Raw genomic sequence first — 21,083 nt, 5'->3', positions numbered from 1 at the left:
ACTCACGGGTTTCAGAAGCCCAAATCCCTCAGTCTTTTAAGGCAGTCCCACCCAGGGAGGGATGGCCTTAATTGTCGAGGAGGTGGGGAGGGTGGTCCTTTCCCACCGACCTGACAGTGTGGAAATCTCATGAACACCCAAGAAGATGCTAGGGTCTTGGTCACTACCACCACTGAATGCGTATCCTGGCAGTTGACAGAACTGAAAGACAGGGTTTGTGGTAGAGACATCTACAAGAAAAATTACAAACAGGAGAAAGGCATTCCGATGGTAGCTTGGATTTTGCTTGAAAGAAAAATAAAAAGAGAAAAAGAGCCACCAGCAGGTAGATCCTGGATAAACAGCTTACAACACTTGACTGTAATTTTCATTTTCCGTTATGAAATTGTTTGCCAATAATTGCAAATGGCTACAAAAACCACTTTATTTACCTTGGTCACTTCCATGTGAATAATATCTTGAAAGATCTCTGTAGGAGACAGCATCATCTGTGGTGAAATTCATTCTCTGGTTCTTGAAAATATGTAGCTTCATATTTTTTTTTTTAAAAAGAAAAGCCTATTCATTAGGGAAAGTGATTTTCCAATGCAATTTTCCTATTTCAGAGTCAACTACAGGTTGGACCAGAGCTACGACAGAGAATTTTTGCTTTTAAATAAGGGATGGGGAAACAGTTCAGTGAGGGAGGGGAGGCCCTCTACGAGATGTTTTGCCCAGAATAAAGAAAAAAAAAGTGCTGAGAACACAGCTTTGTACCGTTATGTAGGCTCAATTTGTTTTATTTGGTTTGTGCTAGCTAGTTCTGGCCTATTATGCCCTCCTCTTTGCATGTTATGGCTGCTTGAATAATTCTAAAGACATCTTAAGTCCAAAAGGAATAGAAAAAATGAAGAAAAAAAAAGGAAGAGCTGAGTTCCAATGAGTTCAGGAGAAAGTTAGAGGTCTGGGGAGATCTGCTGTTTTCAAACTTGGCTGGGCAGGGTAAGCTGCTGCGGGGCTCGTTTAATTGGTATTTATGCAGCAAATAACCCAGCTGACATTCACGTTGGCAGCATCGCGTGCCAATCTTTGTGTAAGAATGTTTCATTGTCTTCAGGGTATGATGAGCAGAATGCTGTACACACGCTTTTGTGACAGCAATGAGGTTTTTCCTTCCAAGTTTCTTCCCCACTCTCCTTGCCCCTGTAGTTAGTGTCCAGCATGAGGAGGATCTTGCTGTGGTCCGGGAGAAGCGGTGTTCTGTTTCTGTATCTTGAAAGGAGATGCTGCATGGCTTTCTTTTTTTTACTGGACCCACAACAAAGAACTGGCCACATCTTCTTCATGCCTGTTGAACCAGCTGGCTTGCAAAGGTTTGGGAAGCTGCTGATGTTTTCTTGATAGAAACTGACTAAGCTTCACCAGATTTGAGTACACATGGAGTTTGCCCAGTAGCCACGGTCACTCCATGTTTTTCCAGGAGAGGCTCTGGGCAAAAGCCAGCTGGATAACATCGTTTCCATATCAAGAGGGAGTTTTCTTTCTGTTAGCAATTTAGATTCAGGATTTTTTCCCTCCCTTCTTTGCTTGATTTTTGTTCCCTTTCTTTCTTGCTTAGAGAATGCTGTCTTTGATTTTAGTTTCTGCTTGGTGCTTTGACAAATTGTGACATACTCCCCTGCTGACTCAGGAGGGCCCTGGAGCAGAATGTAATCTCATCTGAGGTGCAACCTTACAAGTGGTGGGCTGGAGTAAGGAGCACTGCTGAAGAGAGCCTCCTGACTCTTACCTCCTTGTTTTGGCTTGTTACATCACCAGTGTTAACCAGCATTAATGGGGATGCTTCTTTGGTGAAGGAATTATGGCTCTCCTAGGAATCATCTTAAAATGGCAGATGCTCCAGTTGGGAGTGACAGGATTGCATGGTCAAATTTTGATACCTGCTGATGAAGGTACTCCCTCCCTGGGGAGTACAGAGGCAACGAAGGAACATCTAGAGGGTGCGGGCCCTGAACACATCAGTGCTGTGGGCAGGAGGAGATGCAGGTTGGAGAGAGGTGGATCAGAGGAGTATGTGGTATGTGCAGGTTGTTGACCGTGAGTAGCCAGTGTCCTACTTTTCCAGACAGGATGATGTGCTGTCTGCTTATGGGCTGGCTTTTCCAGGGGTAGTAAACCTTTGTGGTAGAAGCATTATATTCTGCTTATAATTTAGGAAGGTCTAAATTTAGGAAGGTCTATTGTCCTGTTTTCACTACAGAAGACTATATTGTGCCACCACTTCCTTCAGAATAGTCCTTTGGCTCTCCAAGTGTCCATGACTTTCAGGTCTCTGGACCAGATACTGTGCTTCCTTTGACTTTCCTCTTATGCCTTCCTCTCCATTTTTCCATGGAGTTCTCTGAATATAGGCTCTTAAGTCTTCAAGACTCAACCTTGGTCACACCTAAGGTCTGACCATGGGTGTAATGGGAAAGTGTTTTTCTCAGGTCTAAACACAAGACACCAGAGAAATATTTTGGTTCTGTGACGGGTCACTTAGTAGTATCCGTGCACATTCTTAGAGCACTTGGCAGTTTATCAAGTACTTTTACACACATTCTGTCATTGGATTTTTGTCAGGAGGTTGATAGAAATCATCCCCCACTTTATTTATTTATTTATTTTTGATACTAGGGATTAAACTCAGGGGCATTATAACCCTATTTTACTTTTTATTTTGAAACTGGGTCTTGCTGAGTTGCTGAGGAGTTTGCTAAGTTGCTGAGACTGGAATTGAACCTGTGATCCTTTGGTTGCATCCTTCCAAGTTCTGGGATTATCATTCTTGATTTTAGAAACCAGGAGCAGGTTAAGTTGCTTCCTCAATACCATATAGTGAGGGAGGGCAAGTGAAATTAGAATCAGGGCCTCCTAGGAACCCAGGACATCCCACTTATGCCCCTGTGATCAAACTGGAGTTAGCTCACACACATCAGGGTCTTCTGCACCCAAGGGGCACGAGGTAATGGATGGACTGGAACAGCAGTCTGGCCTTTGGATACTGGCTTGAGGCTTCAGACAGTCATATAACTTATCTGTTTTCAGGTCCTTACATCCAGGGTGTGGGCTGCATACCAGCCTCATGGGTAGATTTTAGAAAGGAAATGAGATAATGCCTGCGAGGCTCCAGGCACACCAGTAGGCATTCAGTAAGTATTGGTTTCAGCCTCTTTCCCTCTTCTTTCCTGCTCTATACTATAAAAGCAGCTTCGCATTTCTTCAAATATGGCCTTTTTATGCAATAGCTGTGTTATTGGAAAAATAAGGGTGCAAATTGAATTCTACTAAATCAGATTGTATTTTAAATGCACGGGATTTAGCTATTTAAAGGAAACCTGTGGCGAATTCCTTTGTAATGCAAATAATTACCTTCTAATTTATCTGTTTAGTACATTGAGCTTCTCCTGGATCAGATTTTCTTAATATGGGGCCAGCTTCTATAAAAGAGTTTTCCCAACCCTCTCTCACTGATGGGCAAAATGGCATTCAGCTGGCAAACAAAATCAGTTATTGTGTTCAGTTGGCAAAGCCTTGCTCTGATGTTTGAGTATAATCTCACAGTCCCTTATTATTAAATAATAGGATCTCAGAACAGGAAGCTGAAAGACACCTTAGAAGCCATATGGTTTTTCTCACTCATTTCACAGAGGAGGATATGGAAGCGCACAGAGATGAGGTGACGTGTTCAGTGTCACCAGCCAGTGACTTTCAGCAAGGGTGCGATGCCAGGCCTCTGTAGCCAGGGGAGAGCTCCGTCTACCCCAGCCCTGCTCCCACCAAAGGTCCACACACACACAGCAGCCAGGAAGATGGTACAGAAATAGGATGCATTTCTGAACAACCCCAAAAGCCTGCAGTTTCAAGTGGAACTTCTGGCTTAGCAACTTAGCAATTTTATTACTTGATGACAATATTTGGCCTAATCTTTTTGCTAAGGAGCTGAGCAGAATGCATCATGGAAATGCTGCTTTGGCCTAGAGAGAGAGAGAGCGAGAGTGAGAGAGCAAGAGAGAGCGAGAGAGAGTGAGAGAGAGCGAGAGCGAGAGAGAGTGAGAGAGAGCGAGAGCGAGAGAGAGCGAGAGAGAGCGAGAGAGAGTGAGAGAGAGCGAGAGTGAGAGAGCAAGAGAGAGCGAGAGAGAGTGAGAGAGAGCGAGAGTGAGAGAGCAAGAGAGAGCGAGAGAGAGTGAGAGAGAGCGAGAGAGAGCGAGAGTGAGAGAGCAAGAGAGAGCGAGAGAGAGTGAGAGAGAGCGAGAGCGAGAGAGAGTGAGAGAGAGTGAGAGAGAGCGAGAGTGAGAGAGCAAGAGAGAGCGAGAGAGAGTGAGAGAGAGCGAGAGCGAGAGAGAGAGAACCTTCGACCTATTGGCTGATGACATTTCTCAGCCAGGATTTGCCATGTCACATCTTACTTGCTCTTACGAGGGCCAACCCTGATAGATGCTATGTGTGTTGTGTGTTGGTGGTCATGTTCCCATTGGTATAAGGCTGCCCAGGAGACCAGATCTGAAGTACAGGTGTTTGGATAAACAGCACTGGATATTTCCAACACTTGTAGACATTCAGAAATCACCCTCTTTGAAATGCCCTAATTGTCCCTCCCTTTCTAATCAGCGCATTATCATTCTTAAAGAGCTAACCACTGAAGATGCACACACTTCTGAGAGATTTCAGTGGAGGAGCAGGGTCCCCATCCTCTCTTGTTCTGCCATGGCCAGTCCCTGCAGCACAGGGGGCCTGAGGATTTTGGGGGTGCTGTAGCTTGCTTTCGTAGGGTTTGGGGCTTTGGTCTATGAACCTTCTTTTTTCTTTTTTCTTTCCTTTTTGTGGTACTGGGGATTGGACTCAGGAGCATTCTACCTCTGAGCTTTATCCTCAGCCTGACTTTTTTTTTTATTCTTTATTTTGAAGCAGGGTCTAGGTTGAGGAGGGGCCTTATGAGTTGCTGAGGCTGGCCATGAACCTGCGTTCCTCCTGTCTCAGCCTCCCAAGGATGGGGATTATAAGTGTGTACCACCATGCCTGGCTTGAGCCTTCTTTGTTTACTTATTCAAGAGTGAATTGTTGGCGTATGGAAATTCATTGAGATACTGCCTTAGATTCGTATCTCAGACTTTGGCACAGTGAAGATACATAGGAAAAAATAAAAAAGAAGCAGAATTCAGAACTTCGGCCCACAGGAAGTTCTCCTTACTGGTCTTTCAGGAAATTGCTAGAGGACTGTTAAGGAGCCTCAAGTTATATCTAGGAGGCCTGCTTACAACCAAGTCCATGGGACTATCAGTGGGAGAGCTAGCGATGTATGTACTAGGATGGGTGGGGATGGGGTAAATGGGAAGGACTGGGAGGATTCGTGGTTGAGCCTGCCTGTAGGCTGCACGGCCCTTTCCTGTGCCCAGCAACAGTGCTTTTGCTCCCGCCAGAGCTCATTTTCAGGAACACACTACACACCTCTGTGAAGAAGTCCATCAGACCAGGCCAGGTCCCTACCAACCCTGGAGGAAGGTCAGTTTGAGAGAAAAGCTATTTTATTTTTAATCAAACAGAACATGAGGTAGAGCTAGTTGGATCTGTAGCTCAAAAAGGTCATTATTTCTTGAAAACTCATTGATTCTAAGTAGGATGAGTTTGGGTTAAAGATCACAAGACTTGTGTACGAGCAAGATTAAGCAATGTAAGATTATACAATGAAGCCTAAGTTAGGTGGTTTCCCCCAAAACTTTTCCATATATTTTTTTCCTTAGAACTTAACAGGAAAACAAAACCTTCCAGCCATTAAGACTCTGTGATTTTTTTTTTATGGCTATGGATCAGACTTTGAAATAACTGCAATATTTAAATATTTTATAAGTAGCTCTGATTTTATTTTTAAAGTGACAAACAAAATTCAGTGAAAACCTCACCAAGTGGGCAAATGTGCAAAAAAAGTGGCTCTGCTTTATTTGGAAAGGAATCGCAGACCTGGTAAGTGATGATAGCTCCTGTTTCCTGAGCCTTGGGCCAGGCCCTATGTTTTCTATGAGTGCTGGATGACAGCTTCTACCACCCCTTTCCAAACAAGAAAATTCAGCCTCAGAGAGCTTACATGCAATTAATTCTGTGTTGCCAGAGAGGAAACTCAAGCAGAAATTCAAGTGAGCTTTCCAATAAATGATAACCCAAACAGAACCGCTCCCTTCTCCTTTCATCACATGCATCCACTAAACCAAATAATTCCTGCCCCACTGCTCTCTATCCCCTGACCTCTCCTTAAATTTAATCTCCAAACAGACCTATACGATGCTAAAAAGGCTCAACATCCTTGTAAACACCAATATTTATTTATTTTTTTTGTGGGTCTGAGGATGGAACCCAGCAGTATTAGACCTCTGAGCTACACCCCCTGCACTATTTTTTATTCTTTAATTTGAAACAGGGTCTCACTGAGTTGCAGAGGGCCTCACTAAGTAGCTGAGGCTGTCCGTGAACCACGATCCTCATGTCTCAGCCTCCCAAATGCTGGGATTACAAGCGTGCGCCACAGCGCCCTACTTAAACACCAATAATTTTTAAAGAAATGCATGTTTATTATCTCCAGGACTACAGAGCAAGTGAAACTAGCTTCATGCCATGGGAGTAGGTAAGGATGTTTTGTGATTGGCTAATGGACTGTTTAATGTTCATCTATAAGTGAAAACAGTTTATTCTTTTAAGTGTTTGACTATGTGGGAGGCTGCTACTTGGAGAAGAGGCTCTTTCTGCTCCTCTTAAACATTTATCTTTCACTTATTTATTTATCATGGGCTTGGTCAGAAAAGAATGTTCTAAGAAGGGTCATACCAGCCATGGGAACTTGGTCTCAAACTCTAAATTAGTGGTCAGAATTAATGAGGTTTTATTATTATGTAACTGATTCTTCCTGTGAAATTGTAAAGCACAATTCTGCCTCTCATGATGGGAAATATGGATGGCCCATTACCTAAATGGTTCCATCCAGAAAGTGAAGTCGACTTTCTTTGTGTTTCATTTTGTGGAATGCTTGAGGTTAGGCTGTTGTGGAGTCAGATTTTCGGAGAGAGAAGCAGCTTCTGGGAGAATTGAGTGGTAAGAAAAACTAGTCTAAAACTAAGGAGTAAGTATTTTGGGCAATATGGAGTATATCCAAGGCTGACCATGTGCCAGGAGGCAGGGCATACTTGTCGTGAGCAGCAGAGAACTGTCTCAGCAGAGGGGCCCCTGGTCGGCCGGGCCTCCAGGTGTACACGCAGAAATATAGCACAGTGGTTACCAGGAGCCCCTTCTCAAATCTGAAAGTGAAAGAATGTGCGACTTTCTCAGAAGGCATTTGGGCATCTGTTCAGTTGTCCCCTAGGGAGGCGCCAGCCTTCCTTTTGGGACAAAGAGGATGAAAAAGAAATTTTATGAACTGGAACTCGAACAAGTGAATGGAAAACACAACCAGATGTTGGTTGGCTAGGGTGGAGGGAAATGGTCCAAATTTCAGGTTTCAAGCTCATATATAAATAGGTTAGAAATGAGCATTAGATTAACCATCCTGCCAAAATAAATTGGTGCTGTGTGTTCTCTTAATTATATGTATGCTTCAACTCTCAGATTCCCCATGTTATTTTCAGTTAACCATCTTCAAAAGTCTTTTGAAAGAATTTCATGGAATTCTTTAAGGACAAAAGCCCTAGAATAAACTTTTTCTATAGATTTGCCTGTAGACTTTTCCACTCTGGGTTATTTCTAGCCTTGATGAAATAACTGTTTTCCCCACTGAGTCAGACAAAATTAAGAAGCTTTTCAATTGATCTCCAGCTCTGATGTGCTCCTAGTGATTCTAGGATCAAGGCATATTTATTTCAGAATGGCAAGCATGCCCATTGCTTCCACCCCGGCAAATTAATTGGGAACTCTGGCAATAGTAAAAGGAAGATCTTCACACATAACCCTCCCTATGTGTTTAATTTTCAAACCTTTGCTTTGTTACCAGAGAACAAGATAATTTATAGAAAATAGCTGACATCTATGTTACATTTTTCACAAGCTACAAAACTTACATATTGTGAGCTTTTTTTCTTTTTTTTTTGAGTAGATTTCTTTTCTTTCTTTTGGCGATTGAATAATCATTTTTTCCCCCCACTGGGAAATCTGGGACGCTAAAAAAATGTCATTAACAGATGACTGGCTTGTTGAATATATCACAGAAAATAACCTTTCATTATGGTTTTGTGGACATAAATTTAAATGCTAAATTCAGGTAGTTGCAAAAAGTAAAAATGGATTTGAAAAGAAATAATGCCATACACCACAGGATTTTTACCTTCATGGGAGTAGAATTTATTGAAATTAAATGATAAGCAAAAATACTTTCTGGCTTGGGAGAACCAACCTAGTTTCTGATACTTTTCTGTTTCCCTTGCTCTAAAGGTGTCATCAATCTCCCTGTTTAGATGCAGTGCAGCCAGGTGTTCAGAATCACAGGGGGACAGAGAGAATTAGTTTCTTACTGAATAGGGGAAATAAAAAAAGGTTGGTGCAAACAGGGTTTAAATATGTGGAAATATGCTCATTGAACTGAACCCCCATTTTTTTCCTCCTCCTTCCCCCAGGAATAATTCTGCTACGGGGCTGACTTCAAGGACATGACTCGTTAACCTCATCCCAACATCAGAACCTCAGATGTTACTCTAATTTTTGCATCATTCCAAGCAGGTTGACTTTACAGGGAAATAAAATTGAACCTTAAGGGTCTGATGGAAATTCACTGTGACGTTCAAATCAAGAAAACTCGCTGAAACCCACAGAGCCTTTTTCCCTATGGGACCTGATGGTAGCCTCCAGAAGGCGCAGCCTCAGGTGGTCCCTATTCTTCTGTGGCAGGAATAAACTTTGGGTCTTGGCTTGCAACACCACCTGTGGAGAAAATGGTATGCGAGGGAAAGCGATCAGCCTCTTGCCCTTGTTTCTTCCTCTTGACCGCCAAGTTCTACTGGATCCTCACAATGATGCAAAGAACTCACAGCCAGGAGTATGCCCATTCCATACGGGTGGATGGGGACATCATTCTGGGGGGCCTCTTCCCCGTCCATGCCAAGGGAGAGAGAGGGGTGCCTTGTGGGGAGCTGAAGAAGGAAAAGGGGATCCACAGACTGGAGGCCATGCTTTATGCAATCGACCAGATTAACAAGGACCCTGATCTCCTCTCCAACATCACGCTGGGTGTTCGGATCCTGGACACCTGTTCCCGGGACACCTATGCTTTGGAGCAGTCGCTGACCTTTGTGCAGGCGCTGATAGAGAAAGACGCTTCCGACGTGAAGTGTGCCAATGGAGACCCCCCCATCTTCACCAAGCCCGACAAGATATCTGGTGTCATAGGTGCTGCTGCGAGCTCCGTGTCCATCATGGTTGCTAACATTTTAAGACTTTTTAAGGTAGGTGAAGGCGTCGTCTTTCTGACCATCGTGAAAGGGCAGTCAATCGCTGTGACTCTGAGTGCAGGTTTAAAGAAGAAAGTGAAGATGAAGGTGTGATAGACCCTTTCTGTGCCACCTGGCTTCTCAGGTGGGGGGTTCTGTACCTTAGTTTCCATGTGTGTGGCTTTAGTTACCCCTATTTACAATTAATTTGATTAATCTCGACTGTCCCCCCCTCCAAGCCATGAAGAGAAAGTTGGTAAGTTCTGTGACATATTCTTTACCATCTTGGGATAACGTCCTTCCTGAAGCTCACTTTAAATCAAAGCAGCTTCTAGAGAATAATGAACACCTGGCACATTTATCATACAAAATGTTTCTTTGGTATTTGAGGTATGTATGAGATAATTTACCTGGTGAGGCTTCTTTAAGGTGATGTGCTCTGTTATGACAAAAGTTCCTGTGTGAAGAAACAGTATTTATTACTAATGCATGGATGGGGGTGACACTCTGGGAGATAAGATGGCCGTAAAATTGTCAGGCTTATTATAACGACAATGGAGCAGAACCTCATTAATTCAGACTGCTCTGATGCAGACTTGGAATAATTACATATAATTCTTATTGAGTTAATGTTCAAATTTAGCAGGATAAGTCAAGGCACTTTGATTTAGGTTTGATGATCTATTAGCCATATACTACATTTATATATTGAATAAAATCGGCAATATCAAATTATATATACACATAAAACACTTTGAAAAGTACAAAGTGCCATAAAGATAAAGTTATTGTAACTCACCATTTTCATTAACTTTCTCATCTTATTTATTCATATCCATATGTAGTCCTTTGTAAGAAACATGAATTTTTTTTTTGAAATTGAAAATGCTTTTCACTCTCATTTCTTACTCAGTGGGACTTGGCTTTTTCGACTTAACCTGAATTAATGAGGCTTCATTTTATATTGTGAGAAACGACTAGTAGGCATATTAGATTTAAAGTTGGACGGATGATAGATACTGAGACACAAATGAACAAAGTGATGGAAAACTTCACACACAAAAATAAGATGAAAGAAAGTGAATCAAAGTGCGTCTGGTTTGGAAGACGTATCCATCTAGTTTGGTCCACGTCTCATGTTGGAATTCTCTCGTCCGTGCTCTGGGAGGCTGCACTGTGGCTTCTGAATGAATTCCCTTTGTTTACAGGCAGGAATGCTAAGAGGCAGCTTAGCAGCTATTTTCAGATATTAAAATTTCCTCAAACGAGGAGGCTGCTGAGCAGGAGCTCTCTCTGTTCAAGACGTACTGAAGAGGCACAGACAGGCCCCAGGGAGCACAGTGGACATTTGAGCTGGACGCTAGGCAGAGTCTCTTGGCAGTGAGAAGGCCACGGGATGGAAATGTAGCCTAGGCGCTCTCATTCTCTATGCCTGAAACCTTCGAGGCAGCTGTCACTCATTTCTCTTGGGTCCATGGACTCCTCTTGGAGGTGAGGTGCAGAACCAGGCTTCTCCAGGCTTCTCCATTCTGCGATCTGGTATTCTTCCTGCCAGTTCTCATGCTGTGCCACATGGTATTTTCTGCTTTGGGGCCATGTCCAGCTCAGCCATTTCCTCAACAGTCTTACTTGATTTCCCTTTTTGCTTACTCCAGTGTGTCTCTTTTAGTTAACTCAGCGACGGTGGCTCAGAAACACCCACTTTTAGAGAAGAGAAAAGCCTTCCCGAGGGTCTCTTCCCTTCTAGAACCTTCCTCTCATAGACTTCTTGTTTCCCATCAATCCTATAGTAATTCCTATGAAGCCATCTCCTTCCTGTAGGGTGGTGCCTAGCAAAAAGTAGGCAAGAATTTGAAGAATGGGGTGTAGGAGATAGGATGCTTAAATGAAGTTTTTAAAGCTTGCTTACATTAATTTTTTTGTTACAGAATCAGCTCATCTGTAAGATGGTGTTTATTTAGTACTCTGTTAGGTTGTTGAGTGTATTTAATTAAGAGAAGTTCAGGTGAAGTGATTTGTCAGGACCTGCCTGTGTTTCTTTGGTCCTGTGGGCTGCAGAGGGCATCTTGGGGCCAGCTGAAGGCAAAGGGACGCTGTTGTAGGTAGATTGCACCTGACTTCTCTTTGCTCTCCCTTTCATTACTAACCAGCCACGTGTGCTACTCTCTTGGTAGTTCTGGAGTGGCTTTCTCTGACCTGGGAGAGGATTACTATTGATCCTTTGGGCAGAGTCAGTGCTCTATGCCAATCCTTGAGACTTTGGTCAGCACACCTAGGAGCTGTTCTTTGTACCCTTGGCTGACCTAGCCAAAAGGAGTGCTTGTTATAGTAGATATCAGAACTGTCAGTACACTGCTACAGAGTGGCAGAACGTGTTTCTCAGAGAAAGCAAATAAGTTTATGAACCAAATTACTGTATTTGAAAATTTGATTTCACTCAAAATCCAGTCAGGGGACGGTGTAGGTGCTCGGCCCATCTTCCAGCCCAATCATATGAATGTGGATTAGATAACTGTAATTTATTATTGTATTGCCTTAATTTACTTTGGTGATTTATATGCGACCTCCAGCTAGCACTCCGCAGTGATTTTAATTATGAAATAATGATGGTTGTTCTTGGGATAGAAAATGGTCCACTTTACATATGGATGACTTCTGTTTATACCCCATCTGAGAGGACTGACATGAAATATTAGAATCATTATCAAAGAAATTATTAGAAAACAAATGCACTGAAGATTGGGATACAGTTCCATTTTGAAAAATAATAATCTTTTTAAGCTGAATGCTATGACTTGAATGAAAGTAAACTTTAGGATAGTTTTTGGTCTTTCCAGAAGAGCATGTGACCCACAGAATCTAAAAAGATACATTGAAATTTATGTATTGCCACTTATCCCTGGTTTAATGGAGTTACAGAAGGCAGAACCTTTTGGTTTGAAAACAAACAACAAATTAACCTTGGTCAAAGAGGTCATACAAGGCCTTACTTCATGAATTTATTCTCCTGCTCAGCAATAAACATAAACTAGAGTTTTAAGGGTGTTGTTGGGACCTACTTAACATTTTTTAGAAAACATTTGGACCCAAGGTAGAAGTCATCTCCGAATGTCTCAGTTCTTTCTCCTGTACAACTTGGGAAAAGCCTGTCTCTACCTGTAGGATCTGCCTGAACTAAATTGTTGAGACATTTCCTCGAGGCAGCCCTGTTCACTTCTTCCTTCAGTCTTGTCCCTCCTGTGGCAATTTGGCCGGTCTTATGTTTCTCTATGGTTTCCTAATCAAACTCTGGTACCAAAGATCCATGTCTTATTCATCATCTGCACGAATAGTCAGTGTTTAAGTCAGAGAAGGGCTTTATTTGCCACAGGTTCAAAGGGAATGAAATTATTTGTCTTTGAAAGGGAGATTCTGGCTTCAGCGGAGAGGTTCTTGTAGCCCCTGCAGGGGCATCTCCTCTGCCTGGAGTACAGGGGACCTGCTCATCTGATTTAGAAGGAAGCAGTGTTGTCCTGTATTTCTTTAAGCAAATGAAACAAACAAACAAATAAAAGATTTCTTTAGTCTCAGAGAATTGGACAAGGGGCTGGAGCCAGACACGACTTGGGAGCAGGAAATGCAACGTGGCTCACAACCCAGGGCTACTGAATGCTCATCTAGACTGAAAACTTCAACTGTGAGGGTGGCTGCTTTCTTCTCACTCCCAAGGGGTATATGTTGAATGATCAAAACTACCTGGGAGGTTTCTCAAAAGACAAGAGCCACAAGTGAGTCTCCTGCCCCTCTCTGGGAGCTACTTTTACCCAGTGAGAGGGTCCTATATCTCTCAGGTGCTGAGAGTGGAAATAAATTTGCAGAATAGCAAACCCAGAAGAGCTCCATCCTGTACAAAGTTGTAAATGACACCCCAGAACCTCCTGATTGTAGAAATCCTGATGAAAAGAGGTGCCCAGATCTCTAAGATTGTGTAGCTTTAAGAGAAACACGGAGGATACCAGTGAGACTCCAGATAATGGAGGGGAAATACCAGCAAAGTTTGAATGGAAAGATAGGAGAGGAGGAAGGCTGATCTTGATTAATGAGGGTCTACATCTGAACATGTGTAAAATTATGAATAAGACATGGTTAACCTAGACAACCATTGGTGGGAGGGGGGAAGGGAAAATGGGGGCAAGGGGAGAGGGCACCAAATATAGTTTAAATGTATACTATTTATGTTCAATAATAAAATTGTTAAGAGAGAGAGAGAGAGAGAGAGAGAGAGAGAGAAAGAGAGAGAGAGAACAAACACAACGGAAAGAAAAGAAAGAGAGAGAGAAAGATCCAATTCATCTTCTGGAAATGTTGACTGGGAAACCTACAAATTTGTTTTATGAAGAGCTCAAGATTTTTCCTTTTCTAGAACATTTCTAGTCCTTTCCTTTATATTCCAACAAATCTATTACTTGAACCACTAATCATATGTTTTACTTTGGGCGATGATTGAACATTCTAAGTTAAAAATAGCACACTGAGGCTGGAGGTGACTCACATTAATGTCCACAAAGATGCATTGGGTTATAAGAGGACAGGGTAAGATATAATTTCTTCCTCTTCTGTTTTTCTAGTTAACTTTACCTGGATTGTTAATTTTCTGCTCTTGAAGGATGGGGGTTAGATCGCCTGTAGTGTAGCTTTCCAAAGCAATCAAATGAGAAATCCATTGTGGGTAGGATAGATAATTTCTCCCCATGTGGGACTGTGCTGGTTATAAATGGCTAAAATTGATCTTCATGTTAAGCAAATGAAATATAGAAAAAGTATCCTACTTCCTTGGAAGCTTTTGTGCACTTTGCCGTGTTTACAAAGATATATTTTAGCAACCACTAAAGCCGAGTATCTTAAGAGTTATTTATTCCATAGGATGAGTTTTATTAACTGTCATCTATGAAGAGGTAAATCTGCCATATCTAGGCTTACCTAGTTAGATGGACAGATAAATGAGCATAATCAATAAACTCAGCAGGAGGTGACATTTCATGTAAGTCTTATTTGATGGCAAATAGATAATGGAAAATTGAAAGACACAGTCAGTCAATTGTTTGTTATGATAGCAAGCTTTAACTTTCAAAAGAGCTCATTCACTTAAGATGAAGTGAAGGCTAGGTACCCTCCCTTACAGTGGCATTGGGTGAGAATGGGCACTGCCCTTGCGGGTAGCACTTGAGCTCACAGCCAGAGACATCTGTCAAAAACACAGACTTTGTAATGTCTCTTCCTTTCTTAAGACTCTTTAATGGCTACCATCTCTGATCCCCCATGAAGGTCCACCTCTACTTTCCAAAGTCTTTTCTCACCTTCCTTGATTAGATTTTCTTTGTTATGTATAGCAAAGAAGCGGCCTGTGTTGCCTCTTTATCCCATCCCATTGTAGTCTCTTTACTGGCCTGTATCCTCCCTAGACCATAAGCATCATGGGGGGTCCAATTGTATCTCATGTGTTGATCTGTTCCTTGCCTCTAATGTGGACCTGTCCAGGCACCTAATAAATGTTTGTTGAATGAAGGAACGAACCAATCATATCTCTCTACTCACTCCCTCATCCCTACTCCCAATATTGGAAATAGCATTTGAGTAGCTAGGACAGAAATAGAATTTTGTTTATTCTACTTTTATACTCTTTTAGAAAAAGGAACAGAAGGAGGAAGAAGTGGAGAAAGAAGGAAACATGGTATATTTTGGGAGTTCCTATTTTCACATGCTTCCTTGTTTTCCCACGCATTCATATTTTCTCTAAATAGATTCTTAAAATTAAAAATTAAATAAGTAAAATACACGAGTGCATTCTCACTTTGGAATATTTAAGCAATAAATAAGTTAATAGCACCACGTGGAAAGGGTATGCATCTCAAAACATCTATTAATAAAATCACACATGCCCACACGATTTTATTAATAGATATGTGTCTTCTGACTTTCTTTTCCACTTAATAATATATCTGGGAGAGATTACCATGATGTTTGATTAATGTATGTCTACCTCAGTAATTCTCAATCCTGGCTGCATGCTGGGTAGTTTTTAAAGAATATGGATGCTCAGCTGGGCACAGTGGCACATTCCTGTAATTCTAATTACTCTGGAGGCTAAGGTAGGAGGATCAAAAATTCAAGGCCAGTATGGATAACTACTACTACTACTACTACTTCTTCTTCTTCTTCTTCTTCTTCTTCTTCTTCTTCTTCTTCTTCTTCTTCTTCTTCTTCTTCTTCTTCTTCTTCTTCTTCTCTTTATTATTTATTATTATTATTTTGCAGGTCTGGGGATGAAAACTAGGGGCATTCTACCTCCGAGCTACACCCCCAGCCCTATTTTTTATTCTTTATTTTGAAACCAGGTCTCACTGAGTTGCAAAGGGCCTCACTAAGTAGCTGAGGCTGTCTGCAAGCTGCAATCCTCCTATCTCAGCCTCCCAAATGCTGGGATTAAAAACGTGCACCACCATGCCTGGCTAATTAAATAATTAAAAAAAATTTTTTGGTGGTACTGGAGATGGAACCCAGGGGCTTTTCTACCTCTGGGCTATACTTCCAAACCTATTTTATATTTTATTTGGAGACAGAGTCTCACTAAGTTGCTGAGAGCCTCACTAAGTAGCTGAGGCTGGCTTCGAACCTGTGCGACCCTATTGTTTCAGCCTCCCAAATGTGGGGATTACAAGTGTGCACCACCACACCCAGCTTTGGGTAACTTATTGAGACCCTGTATAAAAAAATTAGGATGTATCTCAGTGGTAGAGTGGACCTGAGTTTGATACCTAGTACTGGGGAAAAAAACCCACACAAAAGGCTGCTCAAAACTGTCTAAGGTCAATGAGATTGGGGTGGAGCCTTACCTTGGTATGGTTTCAAGGACTACCATATGATTTTGATATTTGTCTAGGATTGAGAACCACAAGACTTTCTTCATTTTAATGGTAGCTTGATTTTTAATTGTATGGATAGATTATAACTAATTTTATAAATCCTTGATATAGAAACAAATAAGCAATCAAAGGTTACTCTTATTTTATTTAAGACTGTTTATCATTTGGAAAACAGTCATAGCCATATTAGAGCCATATCCAAACACTGTTAACTCTAGAATGAATTTTGGTGTCATAGAGTCATTTCTTGGACCAACAAAAGGGGCTGCATTAATGAATAATCAAAGCCACCTTGCTATAAGGCTGGACCATATGATGCAGGCATATGACGCAGGGTCTTTATAGGATGTAGAAACTTAGAAGGAGGGTTGGTGGTGATGTGCTCAGACTTTGAGAGGAACATTATGAATTTTCTTGGGTGGAACAGATTTTAAGCTTGCTGAATTAAAATCTTTCTTACTTTTTCCTTTTCTGTCACCCCAAATGGTCTAAAATCCCACAGCAACATCTTAAGAGCCTACTTAGTGATTAATGCCCATCTTTTGGACATTTTAAACAACGAGGCTGTTTTAAAAGTAGCAAGAAGGCTTTCCACAAGAATGGATTGCAATCAGATGCTATATATTTTTTGTTTAAGAAGTTGTCTGGAAACCTTTCTAGAATGAGTTAGGGTAGGTGTAAATAAATCTGCATGAGGAAAGTACTGTGCTCTTTCTACTCATTTATGCTAACGATTGCAGTTTTTAAAATTATATTTTATAGACTTTTTTTTAAAGCAGTTTTGGGTCTTAAAGAAAAACTCAAGATGACAGTTATTTTATTTGGTCTCAGCACAGGTGTCTTTCATGGTGGGGTGTGTGTGTGTGTGTGTGTGTGTGTGTGTGTGTTTGCAACCTTCCTAGGAAGACTTAAAATCTGAAGCTGTCTTGTGGCTTCAGCTCAGCGGCTATCGAACTTAACATGCATCAAATTCACCCGAGGGCTTGTGGAAGCCCAGATTGCTGAGCCCACCTTCAGTGTTTCTGATTCAGTAGGACCAGGGTGGGCGGCTGAGAACTGGCATTTGCAATGCTTCCCAGGTGATGCTGAAGTCGCTGTTTTGCCGACCATGCTTTGAGAACCACCGCTCCATACAAATTGCTTGCTAGCTGACTTAGCAAGTCAAAGGACAAAGCAAAAATGAGATTTAACAATGTTCTGTCTGACAGCAGCCTTTTTTTTCTTTTGAGTCATACCTGGTTAGACTTTTGTTCGCGTTGGTTATTATCATAGCAGCTGCTGTATGTATCTATTTTTAATTGCACACTCCTTTGGAAGTTGTGTCCTTTACTAAATAATGCGTAGTGCGGGAGTCATGACGAGTGTAATGGTCACTCGAACCATGGTTCCTACAGCAGGGTCACCCAGATGACAACTTTTACTCATTTTTACTACTGACACGGGAAAGCAAACTGATTTAAGGAACTTAAAGTATAAGATACACATTAACTGGGAATCAGGAACAGTGAGAGACGGAGGAGGCTATGATTTGTCTCAGCTCCCAGCAATTTGTCTTCAGAAACCATGACAGCTACCTCCTGATTTCCATTATGCGATGAGATTGCAAATAACATTCCACAGCAATCCTAATCAATAGCGGGTCACAAGGGGCCCTTCCTTCCCCACGGTGGGGAAAGAGCCTATTTACCCATTTAATTGATACAACACACTTTCTGGCAAAAGATGGAGACATCTCTTTTAGCTGTAATTGGGGGATTTTCCTATTCTTCTTAAGAGCATGAAGGTATACAAGTGATTTTTATGTATTTTATATACACAGTGAATGCCAGGATGTGAGGCGAAGGGGTCCAGGCATGGCACCTGGACCACAAGCACCTTAACCTGTTTCCAAATGAGGCACATCTTCACAACTTTCCTTCCTTAGGCCCAGCAAATCAATAGGCACGTGCTTTCATTGGTGACCATGAAGCTTCTTCCTCCAAGGCTCTTCTGCATTCACTCTGAGCACAGGGAGGCTGGGTTTCTCGATTCTATAGATCCAGGCATATTGCTTAGTCCCAGTTTCAGAACAGTCTCAAACCTGTCTCTGCGTCTCCCACAGTATCACACTAGGTCCTGCGAGACACATGGATGGTAAGGTAGGTGTCTTTGTGCTAATATCCTACTCTTGCTTCCCTTCCCATGGACTGAGAGCAAACTCTAGCTTTGACTAGTGTTGGTGCTATTTCTTATACTTTAAGTGTCTACTTTGTGGCAATTTTATTTAGTAGACTTCTGAGAACATTTGTGTTTATATTAGAGCAAATGCCATATTGTACTTATGCTGATTTGTTAGGTATTCGTGGCTTGTAGATATTAACTTTTTTTATCATCAGAAGGTGTTTATTCAAATTATAGATTATTGACAGTCTCAGCTATTTAGTGAGGCCCTTCACAACTCAATAAGACTGTGTTTCCAAGTAAAGACTAAAAAATAGGGCTGGGGGTGTAGCCTGGAGGTAGCATGCCCCTGGGTTCCATCCCTGATATCTCAAAAAATTTATAGATTATTGTAATGTACTTATCTGGTGATGCTGGTACTTTTCTTTTTGAGTTAAACAGATGAATATGAATTTTATGAAATAGGTCAGGCTCTGTAGTCAGACTTGCCAAGTTCAAATTCTGATATAATGTTTATTAACTGTGCAGCTCCAAGCAAGAGAGTCAGTCTCTCTAAATCTAGCTTTCTTATCTGTAAAGAAGTAGGCAATAATAGTACCTTCTTCATAAGGTTTCTAATGAAGTGGATAATATAAAATGCAGAGTCCTAAGCAAATCCCTGGTATATAGTAAGCACCATAAATATTCATCGTAATGATGTTGAAGAGGGAGGTATTTATGTCCACCATCATCAGGGTATTCATTTTGAGTTGTAGCTCTCCTTTGGTTTCTCAAGCATTCATACCTTATTTAGTGAATAACGGCAAATTAGCATTAAAGAGGTGTAGGCCAAGAAATAGAACAAAATGGGTTCTGGTATAAGGCAAGGCTATTTGCCTTATACCACACCTGAGACCTCACAAGCTCATGTTCTCCAGGTTGTTAAAAAGTAAGGAATTGCTGTCTTCTCCAAGCTCACTGTGCTAGGTGGTGAGTCTGTTTTATTAAAACAAACACACAAATGACAACAAACCAAAGAAAAGATTGGCTAACCCAAAGAAAAGCTTTACTAAATTTTAATCTTGTTTCTGCACCTGAACAAAAGTGCCCTTAGGATTAGGGCTTGAAAAAAAGAGAATAACCAATAAGCAATATAACAATGGTAGAATTGTGGTTGAAGGTAGACAGTTGAGTAACCCGAGGGGTAGAAAGCAACTTTTAAGCTGTTTTGGATTGGAATTCCTTTTCTTTGCCTTGTTTGGTACAGTGGCTCGAAGACATGCAATAGGTTCTGTCTGAACAAAGATCATTACTTTCGTTGAGGGAAGAATTTTATATTTTTCTCCCAGAGAAGGGGTAGGCTATGTAACACTAATTCTTGTCACCTGATAAAAGTGTCATAAATGAAAGCACTAAAAGAATTCATAAGTCTTTGCTCTAGAAGTCACATCCTTTTAGGACAGTCAGAAAAAAGTGGAATTTAATGTATTGGATTTTGACTCATACTAGGAACTAGCTTGCTCTACCCATTTGAAATGTAAGTAGTTAAGTGAAACATCAATTGTCTTAGTAAATTTTTATTTTAATAAAGTATGGATGATTTACTCAAATGTATAAGGACTTCATTGGGAAGAGAAATTATGTTTACACAATACAGACTTATGGTCTAGTTAGGAAGGATTTGTATAAGACAGAATACTAAGCCAAGCACTGGGAGAAAATGCTGAGTAGTGCTTGGAATTGCTCTTTAAACCCAGTCAGGGCTAAATGTGTTTTTCATTTCTACCCAAAGAAGTAGAATAGAGTGAAGAGATGCCAACATTTCATCCACTTATTCTCCTTTATCATAATGGGTGAAACAGGAAAATAGGCAATATTCCATCAGCTCACCAATAGGTATCTATCGGCATCCCACAGGTACATGGACCACATTTGACACTGAAGCAGACAGTGTAAAAGAAACACAAGATCCAAAGCTGTCAGGGTGCTTATAGTCTAGCTGAGGAGAACTCACTAATGTATAGAATAACAATAACGAACATTATGGAGATCTGGGAAGGGCCAAATCACTGCGCAACCCGCAGGGGTTCAGAGGGAAGGCTGAATCCATCTCAGCAAGATGCAGTTTTCAGCCAAGGTTTTTAGTCAGTTTGGGCTGCTGTAACAGAATGCAGTCAACAGGGTGACTTAAACAAGCAGTATTTCTCATAGTTCTGGAGTCTGGAAGTCTGAGGGCAACAATGGACCTGTATGGCTGGGTTCTTGGAAAAGGCCCTCTTCCTGGTTTACATATGGATTTTCCCATTGTCTCATTGCATCCTAACTGGGTTCTCCCCATCTTGTCTTATGAGCTCTCTTCGTACTAGAACCTTCTAAGGCCACTAATCTATTTAGGAGGGCTTCACTCTTATTAGCTTATTGCTTCCCATAGGCCTCACCTCCTACTACCATTACACTTAGGGTTAGGATTTCAGCCTATTAATTTTTGGGGGGTAGTGGTGGGAGAACACCATCATTTGGGGTGTAGTACAAGGCTTCATGTAGTTGTGTTGGGTGTAGAGGGGAAGGGTAAAATTATGTCAACTGAGAGTTTGGAGAGGAGAAAGGATTTTCCAGGCCCCGG

The 21,083-nt window shown here is 41.5% G+C and overlaps 1 protein-coding gene across 4 annotated transcripts in view; it reads left to right on the top strand.

The window, feature by feature from the left end:
* Positions 1 to 8,924: 8,924 nt before the first annotated feature.
* GRM8 (glutamate metabotropic receptor 8) overlaps positions 8,925 to 21,083 on the top strand; it is a gene marked incomplete at both ends in the record, with an annotated part of 808,352 nt that continues 796,193 nt past the window's right edge. For all 4 annotated transcript variants that reach the window (XM_080701339.1, XM_080701337.1, XM_080701340.1 and 1 more), the window contains one exon: positions 8,925 to 9,434. In XM_080701339.1, coding sequence (XP_080557465.1) covers positions 8,925 to 9,434 — 510 coding nt within the window. The remainder of the gene's footprint in view (positions 9,435 to 21,083) is intronic.

This window comes from Muscardinus avellanarius (assembly GCF_963383645.1).
Source record: "Muscardinus avellanarius genome assembly, chromosome: 9".
Lineage (NCBI taxonomy): Eukaryota > Metazoa > Chordata > Mammalia > Rodentia > Gliridae > Muscardinus > Muscardinus avellanarius.
The sequence above is the reverse complement of the archived record's forward strand: the minus strand, read 5'-3'. Positions and strand labels throughout refer to the sequence as shown.